Source organism: Euprymna scolopes, chromosome 15, assembly GCF_053919585.1.
Source record: "Euprymna scolopes isolate OS-2025 chromosome 15, ASM5391958v1, whole genome shotgun sequence".
Classification (NCBI taxonomy): domain Eukaryota; kingdom Metazoa; phylum Mollusca; class Cephalopoda; order Sepiida; family Sepiolidae; genus Euprymna; species Euprymna scolopes.
This window is the reverse complement of record NC_136496.1, coordinates 65,404,164-65,416,907: the sequence shown is the minus strand read 5'-3', so window position 1 is coordinate 65,416,907 and position 12,744 is coordinate 65,404,164. Positions and strand designations below refer to the sequence as shown.

The following is a 12,744-nucleotide window of genomic DNA, read 5'->3' as shown; positions in this document are numbered from 1 at the left end:
ATCAAAAGGTGTTATAAAAAGCCATGAACTAACCTTGGCTACAGCAGAAGAAATAGAAAATGCCCTAAGAAAACAAGGAGTAATCGATCATGTTCGAATAAACATAAAAAGGAATGGTCAAACCATACCTACAAAAACCTACATACTAACTTTCAATACACCAAAAATTCCCAAAGAAATAAAAATCGGATATACAATAGAAAAGGTAGAACAATATATACCATCCCCTCTGAGATGTTATAAGTGTCATAAATATGGACATAGCAGAGAAACATGCAAAGGACAGAAAATATATGGAAAATGTGGCTTAAAAGAACCTAACTACACTGAAAGTGAATGCCCAAACGAAACAAAATGCCCAAATTGCCAAGAAAAACATCCAGCATACTCTAAAATATGCAAAATCTACAAAAAAGAAATAGCCGAAATAAAATACAAACAAAACGTATCCTTTCCTGAAGCAAGGAAAATAGCAAGCTCTCGAGAAAAAATAAACGCTTATGCAGACATTACAAAAATTTCAAACCAAACCCAAAACCAAGACCTACTTAAACTAATCTCCGAACTCAAAAATCTAATTGAAACTTTAAAAACTAGCCAAAACGAAAACAAGAAACAAATACCAGTATCTTCTAAAACTCAGTCAAATGATCTGAAACAAGTCCCAAAGAGCAAAAAAGAACCCGAACAACAAAAACCACAAATAAACCGTGAAAGATCCAAATCACGAACAAGGACAAAAGCAGAAGATAAACACTCAATATCTGGAAAGATGGAAACAGAACGGGAAAACACAAATCCTCTTTCTAAAAACCAAAACAAACAAAAAACAGAGATAATATTAATCGAAAATGAAAACAAATTTGAATTGATTGAAACCAAGAGTCACAGAAAAAAATCTAGCTCCAAAAACAGAACTGATCAGGAAGAGAAAATGGAGACTGAGGAACCAAGCAGTTCAAGTAAACACAAAACAAAAACCGCTCAAAACACAACAAATCAATAGAATACTAGATATAAAAACCAAACAGAAAAAAAAACGAAAAAAAAAACGAACTTACTTATGGAAATGAATAAAAACATCATACAGTGGAACTGCAGAGGCATAAAACCAAATTACGAAGAAATCAAACATATAATAGCACAATATGACCCCAGCATAATCGGCCTACAGGAAACTCTTCTAAAAGAAACGGACACCATCAACTTCAAAGGATACCACATCTACAATCAAACAAACAGATCACAAACAGATAATCGACCAACAGGTGGCACTTCAATTATAATAAAAAAACAGATACCACATATAAAATTACAACTCCAAACAAACCTTCAAACAATAGCAATTAAAGCTACACTCCACCGACCAACAACTATTTGTTCAATCTACATTCCACCTAAACATAAACTAAATAAAATCGAAATTGAAGATCTGATAACACAACTCCCCATACCTTTTATATTAATGGGGAACTTCAACGCCCATAACAAAATATGGGGAAGTGAGAATATTAACCAAAATGGGAAAATCATTGAATCATTACTGGAATCACTTGAAGTAACTATATTTAACGACAAAACACACACATACCTTCACCCAGGCACAGGAACGACATCAGCTATTGACCTAACACTATGCTCCCCCACAATATTTATGGACTTCCAATGGGAGGTACATAACGACTAGTGTGGCAGCGATCACTTCCCAATTTTTCTCAAAACCCAAGAACCTACAACAGAAGAAACAAAACCAAAATGGCAAATTTATAAAGCTAACTGGACTGAATGTAGCAAACTTTGCACAAACTTAATTAATCAAGAAATAGTTAGCAAACCAGATCCTATGTTAGCTTTCACCAATACACTAAACGAAATAGCAATCGAGATAATCCCAAAATCTTCCACCAAACCACACCCAAAATCAACGCCATGGTTCACAATAGAATGTAAAGAAGCAATAACCAACAGGAAAAAAATGCTAAAACATTTCAAACAACATCCTACAAAACCCAACCTTCAAAAATACCTACAAGCACGAGCAAAAGCGCGCTATATTATAAAAAAAAGCAAAAAAGAAACCTGGCAAAACTATATTTCCAAATTGAACAACACGCTATAAAAAAAAAAAAAACATGGGAAATAATAAGAAAAATAACTGGAAAAAAACTTGGAACACCAATAAATAATATAAGTACACCAAATGGTAGACAAACTATAGAAAAAAAAGAAATAGCAAACATAATTGCAAATGAATTCAGCCAAAACTCATCATCCAACCACTACTCCTCCAAATTCCAAAAATACAAAAACAATGCAGAAAAAGAAAAACTCAATTTCACATCCAATAACAAAGAATACTATAACACCTCTTTCACTATAACAGAACTAAAAAATGCAATTCATAAAAGTAAAGATACAGCTACTGGTCCAGACGACATCCACTATCAATTTCTAAAACACATGCAAGACACATCTCTCAACATACTCTTACAGATAATTAACAAAATATGGTGGACTAACAATTTCCCAAAACACTGGCTCAACTCCAATATCATCCCAATTCCTAAAGCAGGAAAAGATCACTCTAACCCTACCAATTATCGTCCTATCGCCTTAACAAGCTGTATATGCAAAACAACAGAAAGGATGGTCAATACAAGACTAATGTGGCATTTAGAAAAATATAACCTCATTTCTACACACCAAAGCGAATTTAGACAAAATCAAGGTACTAATGACCAACTTATTCGGCTAGAAATATATATCCGTAACGGTCTAATAAGAAACCATCACGTGGTTTCAATCTTTTTTGATATCGAAAAAGCATATGACACCACGTGGAGATACGGAATCTTGAAAGATATTCATAATATGGGAATCAGAGGAAACCTAGCAAAATTTATCCAAGAATTCCTATCCCACAGAACATTTAAAGTATGCTTAGGAAATACAACATCAAAACAATACACACAAGAAACAGGGGTACCACAGGGTAGTGTACTATCTGCCATCCTTTTTCTAATTAAAATCAACAGTATAATCAAAAATGTTAACATGGGATTCGAAAAAACACTATTTGTTGATGACTTTTCAATAACTTGCTCATCACCAAATATGCCAACTATCGAAAGACAAATGCAACATTGCCTTAACAAAATAGATCTTTGGGTTAACCAAAATGGATTCAAAATGTCCAAAAGCAAAACCACATGTATCCACTTTTGTAAGAAACGAAAATACCACCTCGATCCACAGCTCAAACTAGATGGACAACTAATACCAGTAGTACAACACACCAAATTTCTAGGGATCATTTTAGACAACAAACTAAACTTCAAGGAGCACATTAACAAATTAAAACAAAAATGCTTAAAAGCAATAAATATCTTAAAAATAGTATCAAAACTAGACTGGGGAGCAGATCAAGCTACAATGCTCAAAATATATCGCTCACATATCAGATCCAAACTGGATTATGGTTGTGCCATATACAGCTCTACTTACAAATCCTACAAAAACAAACTACTAACAATACAGAATCAAAGTTTAAGACTTAGCCTGAGAGCCTACCGAACTTCTCCAATGGAAAGCCTTCATGTAGAAGCCCAAAAACTATGCTTGCACTTAAGATGGAAAAAACTAGCACTATAATACGCAACAAAACTACAAACCAACCCCAAAAACCCAACATACAAAACTACCTTCAACCCACAATGTACAAACTTTTATTCAGGGAAACCAAAAAGTATACCCTCCTTTGGATACAGAATTAAAGAAATAATACATCAAATCAATGAAAACCCCGACAATATAATTACTCAAAAAACAAACGACAGACCACCATGGACATTACAAAAACCAGAAACCGACATAACACTAACTGCTTACAAGAAAAATACTACAAATAATATAACAAACAGAAGCAACTTTGGAGAACTAAGAGAAAAATACGCAGAATACATAGAAATATACAAGTACAGCATGCACAGATGGACAAAATCAGTATCAAATACGACTGCCCAACGAGGCTTCAATATATGCAGCCGAGCTGCAGGCCATCAAAATAGCTCTCAAACACATCAAAGACACCAACGAACAAAAATTCATAATATTTACAGACTCCCTATCCTGTATCATGGCCCTTGAAGAAAAATCTAAACCCCCTTTTATCACAGAAATTATACAAGAATACAACGAAATATCAAAAAAAAAACAATAAAAAAATTATAGTAGCCTGGATACCAAGTCATGTCGGCATTCCAGGAAATGAAAAGGCAGACAAACTGGCTAAAGAAGCCACAAATCACCAAATGGAAAAAATTAAAATACCACACACAGACCTAAAAAGAAAAATCAACAAATATATAGAAAACATGTGGCAAGAGGAATGGAACAAATGCACTGCAAACAAATTGCACGAACACCAACCAATAATTAAAAACAAAAAATTTTTAAAGGAAGAAGAGAAGAAATTGTACTAAACTGAATAAGAATCGGACATACAAAATTAACTCATTCCTACTTAATCAAAGCGGAGGAAACACCAAATTGCACACTCTGCAACCAACAACTAACAACTAAACGCCTACTGACAGAATGTAGAAAACACAAACACACTCAAAAGAAATATTTTAAAACAACAAACATTAGAAAAGTGTTCCAAGAAGTGGAACCCAACAAATCATAAACTATTTAAAAGAAACAAATGTATTCAAACTCCTATAAAGTAAACAAGTAAAACTCATTTTAGAAAACCAAATCTCTTACAACTAAAACAATTTTTCAGAAAACCTAAAACATCTTGCTTCAAAAGATAAACTTTTTCAAGAAACTTAAAAATTTTTTACAAGAAACTGAAAAACTATTATATCAACAAAACTTTTTTGGCATTAAATGACTCTTAGAGGTTGAAATGCTGTTAAACAAACACAAATTTCTCTCTCTTCCAGCATTGCTCAGGAATTAATGAGCACCTCTGTATACTCTGATATGCATATGCTTAAATATTTCACCTCTAGCTCTAATTGGTGTAACATCAATCATAAGACTCTATCATTTTATCTTACATTCTTGAGGCAAAGAAAGGTTCATTCAACATTGTCCTCTTTTCATTGGTTCTTTTGACTTGACAATTCATATGTCCAAGGAAAATTTCTATTTTTTACCCATTCTATCAACACTCTTAATTGTATCCATTCTTTATTCACATAGATACATTTTCTCTCTCACTTATTAACAATTGACCAAGAACCAATACATGTAACAACTCTGTTAAGTTTTAATTGAAAATTATTCTTGTTGCTTTGATAAGTCGATTAAATCTAAGCATGTTTTTCCCAGCTGTCATTCAAACCCAGGTACTATTATTCTTAAAAATAAAATCATTCATTTTGAGCAAAAATTGGGAATACTTCTTGTTCATACAGGGTGAAACAATAAAATTGTCGCCCTGAAGAAAACAACACTACAGCTTTATTTCAAAACTTATTGAAAAAATCATTTCAAATAACTTGATTGTATAGTAGAGCTCACATCTATTCAATGTAGCTGACTTCAACTTCAATCACTGCCTCGATACAGGTTTGGAACTGGGAGCAAGCCTTTTCCACAAGGGCCAGCAGGAGTTTGGTGAATACTCGGTGGATGGCGACAATCAAGATGGCTTTGGTTCTGTGGAAGGTCATGTTAGTGATGTTCTCAATATATGACAAAACGAAGTAGTTCAGTGGGTCTGGGTTGGGGCAGTGAGAGAAGAGTACAAAATCGTAACACTCCTTCTGAAGTCAAGCCTGGGTCTGTTTGGACTTATGGGCTGGCGCTGAGTCCTACTGTCATACCCAGGGTCTTCCAGCCGCCACCTGATTGCGTCAGGGGATCACCACACTCTTCAGCACATCCAGGTACACTTTGGTGTTGACTTTCAAGCTGATTTCAAAGATGTGAGGTGGCATGATGTGGCCCTCACATGAAACCACACCAAAGACCTTAACCGTTGCTGGAAACTTTGTTTTCATCACCCTAGGCACATCCCTGTTATTCGTGGCAATCCAGCAATGCATTTTGAGGGTGCTGGCGATGGTCCTGTTGTCATAACTTGGTTTGGTAGAGAGCATGAGTTGTAAAGCGACACATTTCCAATTTTGCTCGTTAAACATTGTGTCACTTTCAGACATGATAGAAAGCTCTTATCGCTCTTGGGATTTGGGCACCACTGGCCAACTAGTAAATGATCTACAACAAAAAAAAAAAAACGGTTTTCATCAAATGGAAATGGAATCATGTCGCCTTTTCTATGGCAACAATTTTATAGTTTGACCTTGTAAATGTGTTTATTCATTTTTCTTTTACTTAATTATTCAATAATTAATTAAACTTAACTAAGTAATATTCGGCCAGTAAAATATGTCATCATGTAAAGCTTTAGAATGAAGCTAACAATCCTAGATTAATATCTGACTTGTAATGGAGCCCTGACTATATGGATAGACAGATAATGGATAATAATTATGTACCCGCTATTGTATATTTATCATGTCTCTGACTGACTCATAATGTAATTGAAAATAAAGCTCTATAACAAGATCAGACAACTTTTTTTGAAAAGATTTTTTTGGGGAAATCCAATAATGATATTCTTGTTAATCATTACAATTACTGTCACCACTACACTTATAGTTGGTTCTTCATTTTTAATTGATTTTTTTTTTAATGGTATCTTTTGGTCATTAAATTGTTACATGAAAGTATGGAATAGGTAACGGAAGCCCCCCCCCCCCGCCCCTCTCCATGATAAGACGAGCTTTTCTGAATAATAATATTATTATTTAAAAAAACATTCTTAACATTGGAAGGGCCAATTGGAAGTGAAGTAGAGACAGTAATCGTAAAAATAATCTAATTCTGTTTAGTAGGTATCACAAACCAGCCTAGAGTTTAATGTGTAAAAATATAGTGAAAAATCCCTTCACTTTCAACAAGATAGCTCATTTATTTTAGGTATTATTTTGTTAATGAATCTTTTCTTTTAATAAATGTACAATTTTATTTTTGTATCATTAATAGCTTTTATTTCCTCAGATTACTTCAAGTTTGGCTACTACTTTCGATGACGGGCAATTTATGTTTTTCTCATCTTACAGAAGAGAGGCCACTCATCAATATGGTGGACATAATATAGAATTTCTTGTTTTTCACAAAAGAATCCGAGTTGCAAACTTTATTGAATGAAATTTTAACATTTCTGCCTTCAAATTTTTGCCTTTCTGTCTATTTTTACATGCTCCAAATTTAAGATTTTCAATTCATTTATTATGGAAATAAAAAGTTTTCTTGATTTCTATTACACTATGAATCCTAGTACAAAGATTCAATGTGTTAGCTGTTTAAATGAACATTATATGAACATTCAAATTTGTGCTTTCATGTCATTTTTGGACATTTCTTTTTCGAGAGGTAATGGGAGTTTGTCCAATCTTTAGGCTGACTTGATCCAATAATTACTGTTTCCGTTATGATTATTTTTCATTTATCACAAGATAACATGATACATTTGTAAGGATTTTTCACTTGTTCAAAGCTTGTTGTTTTAGTTATAAACTGTAAAAATTAACTTTTGGAGAGAAAAAAACAAATCGTAAGAATAAAAATATGTTGTTTAAAACATTTCTCGAAATGATCATATCACTTCCTGGAACGGTGGAGGCTAATATTTATTGGACAGGAATTCGATTAATTGTAAACTTACGGTTCTTTAGAAACAGATTGTTTGAAATGGCTTTTGTTTTTCTTTTTTTATTTTTCTTCAAGCTTTTATGATCCCTTTTTTGTTTTTTATTCCTTTACTTTTTTAACCTCCAAATTTGATGTTGTTTTGTTTCTCTTTTCAGATCCATCGTCTGGTAATAACGATGGCAAATCCACCACCGCTATGGATGCCAACAAAAGCGAGGGTGGCTCTGCCGTAAGGACGGAACCAGCTGCTGCACCAGTTGGAGGAGGAGGTGCTAACGCTCCACCTCCACCTCCACCACCTCCACCTCCTCCTCCTCTTCCACCAATGTAAGAACATTAAAAAAAATGTTCTTGGTTAAAAAAAAAAGAATTGATAACCAAATTCAGAATTTGATTGAAAATAAAAGGATTATTTGCTGGATTCTGAGTTAAGGAATTTGAAGCATCACTTGTTATTTTGTTGTTTCCTCTATTTTCGTGTTCTCTTTTTTTACCCCTCTTTCATTTCTCTCTATCTTTTCCTATCTCTTTCTCTTCCTCTACTCATATCATTATTCTCACTCATCTTTTCTCTATCTCAACCTCTTTTTCAATTTACTCTCTTGCTCTACTCACTTCCTTTCACTTATTTTCACTCATATGCCCTTTCTCTCTCTTTTTTCCTCTCTCTCTCTCTCTTATCCTCCTTTCCCCTCTCTTTCTTGTCCTCCTTTCTTCTCTCTCTTGTCCATCCCCTTCCTCTTTCTCTTGTCCACCCTCTCCCTCTCTCTCTCTTATCCTCCTCTGACTCTTATTTCTCTTTCCCTCTTCTCCCCTTTCTCTCTCTCTCTTTCTCGCTTATCATCCTATTTTTCTCTCCCTCACCCCCTCTTTCTCTCTGTTATTTCCCTTTTTCTCTCCTTTCTACATAGTTTCACTTTTAGAAAATGCTTAACATTTAAGGCTTTAGCTTGAGAAAATGCAAGCTTTAGCTTGAGAGATCTTTAGAAAAAATTCAGTAAATCTTGCTTAATTGGTGTTTGATAACTATGCATAAAATTTAATGCAAATCTGAAATATTTTAATTTTCAAATGAGAAGTTATGTCTATATTATACCCTCTCCTCACTTTAAAAATCCTTTAAAATTCAATCCAACAAAACTGAAATTTAAGCAATATTTATTTATTGATGTCTAATATCTATCATTAAAATTGCACAAAAATCAGACATATTTGAAATTTTCATGAAAAGTTTTCACTCTCTTTTTACCTCCTTTAAATAATAAAACTAAATATAGCCCACATTTGGACCCCTTATAGGTAGCTGTGTTCCATAATGGTTGGTTAATTAGTTGAGGAGCGAATCCTGTATATACAAATATGTAAACTTATATACATACCAAATTTTATATCAATGGAGGTGTGTGTGTGTGTAGTGAGGCAACATTTTGTTCATTCATTCGTGTAAATGAGATGTGATCTGTTAAAAAGTTTTCCAAATTTCCTATGAACTTACATATGTTTGATTGCAAGATAAATTTTCCAAAGATCATGTTTTTAATTTATTTTTCTTTCATTAGCTTGACTGAGTTAAATTTATTAAAATTTGGGAAAAAAGAATCACCAGATTATTTAATGAAAAATGACTGAATGAAAATGTGCGGCCTAACTACTATATATATATGTATATATACACCTCGTGCCAGAATTATAAGCAAATCGATATTTTTGTTCTAACTCCAATAGTTTTCAATGAAAATTTGTGAAATTTAGCATGTTATATGGCAACACTAACACAAGTGCAGATCTAAAATTTTGAGCTAATCTGCACAGTAATAAACAATTAGCAGCCATTTTGGTGATTTGCATTTTTTTTGCAGCGTGCAAACTTTATATGCAAACAATGCTAAAATATGGTGAAGTGCTAAAAGATCATCAAAACATTGATTATTCTAAGAATTGTAAATTGAGAACAACAATAATAAAGAACAAACAACTTCAATATGGTTTCATAGTACAATCAATATCTTATATAATTGTCATTTTTATTGACATGAGCAAAAAGCCTTTGGTCCATTGAAGATGTCAAACTTTCGATTTCATCTGATGAAATGCTTTGGCAGCAGTCACAATAGCATTCCAGAGGTCAACCTTGGAGTTGTACTGCTTTCCTCCAGAGTAAATATCTTGTTTCAAGATGCTCCACAGATTTTCGATGGGATGGAGAAAAGGCTGGCCATCGCATTATTTTCCCATGTCTGGCAAAAACTCTCTCCAAATATTCAGTGGTTATCCTTGCAGAATGAGACAGTGCATTATCATGCATGAATACCATCTTTTTTTGGAATGCCAAATTCTTCTTGTGCCAGGGTTCCAAGTGTTCCTTAATGAAGTTATTGTAGAGTTTGGCGGTAATTTTCACTCCATCTGCAACTCTGAATGGTCTTCCCAGTTCATTGCCAATGATTGCAACCCAGAACATCACACCACCTCCTCGTTGTTGACGCCTGATCCTTTGAGGCCGTAGATCCTCATTAAAGTATCATCCTCCCCTTCATCTATCAGGTCCATCAAGGGTCGCTTGACACTCATCGGTGAACAAAACAGTTTGAAAATTCACCTTCATGTGATCTCTTGTACACTCCATGCTCTTTTTCTTGTGGATATCCTTCAATTGAGGGCGGACCTCTGGCTTTCCAAATTTTGCAATCGTCCTCAGGATACGGCAATGAGTTGATTTGGGCACATCAGGAATGCCAGCTTTTTCAAAAACTTGTTTGCTAGTTTCAAGTAGGTTACAGCGAATTTCTCTCTTGATCTTGCTCATTGTATCGATGTGACAGATATTTTTTACGAATTTTCCCTTTGTCAAAACGTCCGTTGCAAAGTTGAGGGTTAGCACAATATTTTTTGATTGTACGATGATCACGGTGTAATTCTTTGGCAATTTCTAAGGTGGAAATCTTATTATGGAGCCTTTGAACAATTGTAGACTTCTCAGCTTGACTTAAAGCACCTTTACGTCCCATCTTGCATATAAAGTTGGCACGCTGAAAAAATCTGCAAGTCACCAAAATGGCTGTCGTTTGCTCGCTATTGCATAGATCAGCTTAAAATTTCATATCTGCGCATGCGTTAGTGTTGCTGTATAAGGTGCAAAGTTTCATAAATTTTCATTGAAAACTATCGGAGTTAGAACAAAAATGTCGATTTGCATATAATTCTGGCACGGGGTGTATATATATATATATATATATGTTGTATGTGTACACATACAATAATAATTCATTAAAAGAATATGACTAAATGAGGTTTGCACAGATACAATTTAATGGAAGATTTCTATTTAACTTTCAATTTTCTACTGCAGGTTTATGTATACACAATTATGAGTTTAACATGAAAATCCAGTAGAGAGCTTAACTATAGAACATGCATATTATCTATATATATATAACTACTTCATTTACTCACATAAAATTAATATACGAAAGTATAGATTTATGCGTAAACTTTAAGTATTTACTTCAAAAGTGCTCAATACGTAGGTAGAGCTAGTTAGTAATTTTTAAAATATATATGGCGACTAAATTACACTGAATATTCTGTGTTTCATCCACTCTAGGATTCCTCAGGCTTATGAGCGAATTCTGTGGTTTTTATCGTTTTTATATGGTCCTCTTCTATTGAGGATTTAGTTAGCCAATGAGCTTTCTAGTATCCACCGCGCCCCTTCCTATCAGCCAATGGGCATGCATTTTATCGAACAAAGGATCTATTTTAAAACTAGGTTAGTGGTTTAAGGCAGACATTTTCTTTCTTTTTTTTTGTTAGTTTATATATAAATATACATATGTGTACATATATATACATACATATATGTGTGATTGTTTATGTATATTCATGTTTATTTAATTTTTTTATTTGTTTATTTTCTATTGTTTTTGTTAGTTTTAAAACTTTTGTATCGCTATCCTAGAGTAAATTTTATTTTGTGAACACAGTTATTGGCTATTTCTCTTTTACAGTTTAATAGATTTTGGGGTTCTTTAAAGTACAGGATAGCAAATTAATTTAAACAGACAGGTGAGATTTATATTATAGACTAGCGAGGGTTGCCCGGGTGTTTGGAGGTGTGTGTGGAAAATCGGGGGGGGGGGTAAAAAAAAAAAGTAGGTATAAGGATCGAACCTGAACCGTTGATGCAAAGTTGTAAATTAAAGTGTGAAAAAGAAACATGCGACGTTAACCATTGCCCCACCGCAAAATGCTAACGGAAACATGTTTGAATTTATTTAATTACTTGGATTTGGCAGGTGCCCGTTTTAATGAGTTAATGAGGTCAAGTTTGACTGCGGGATTTTTATTTCCCCAAGATGTTATAGGAAAAAGACTAACACACATGCAGCGAGCGACAAATGTTGAATATTTATCTTCCCGATATCGAGCAAATTAAATAGACAGGCGAGTTTTGTTGTTAACTCTGAGATATTACGATTTATATGTGATATAAAAAGTTGTGAAGTGACTGACCGCTTCTCTGAAAAAAGCCTTTTGTAGACATACAGAAAAAGCGAACACACATACATACATACATACATTTTCGCTTTTATATTTATAGATAACATTTCTTTACTTACTTAAGTGAGCCACGTGATTAGAATTTCAACTTTACATTTGAATTACAGTAAAAACTTATCCAATGAAGGGAAATATTCCCGAAATATATCACAGAGAACTTACATTAGACCACCCTGACGCAAGCAGGAATATAATGTAATAAGAATATAAAAATCATATACACAGAAATATATATATTTTACAAGGGGCATTCCAAAAGTAATGCTTGCTATTTTTTTTTATTGTATCCAAATGGATCAGAGGGGGGTTGCAAAATGCATTTTTATAATGATTGAATTTATGCATTCACGACCTCAAAGTTTCATCTCTCTTTTCTAAAATATTGACAATGTGAGGTTCTAAGAAAACAACTCCCGCCATAGATGTGCATCAGAAGCAGAAATGCGTCATTGG

At 33.7% G+C, this 12,744-nt stretch overlaps 1 protein-coding gene across 3 annotated transcripts in view; it reads left to right on the top strand.

Moving 5' to 3' along the window:
• Positions 1-8,179, top strand: part of LOC145293849 (WASH complex subunit 4-like) — a 144,978-nt gene extending 136,799 nt beyond the window's left edge. For all 3 annotated transcript variants that reach the window (XM_080140540.1, XM_080140543.1, XM_080140539.1), the window contains one exon: positions 7,887-8,179. In XM_080140540.1, coding sequence (XP_079996666.1) covers positions 7,887-8,062 — 176 coding nt within the window. In that variant the 3' untranslated portion in view covers positions 8,063-8,179. The remainder of the gene's footprint in view (positions 1-7,886) is intronic.
• Positions 8,180-12,744: the final 4,565 nt, after the last annotated feature.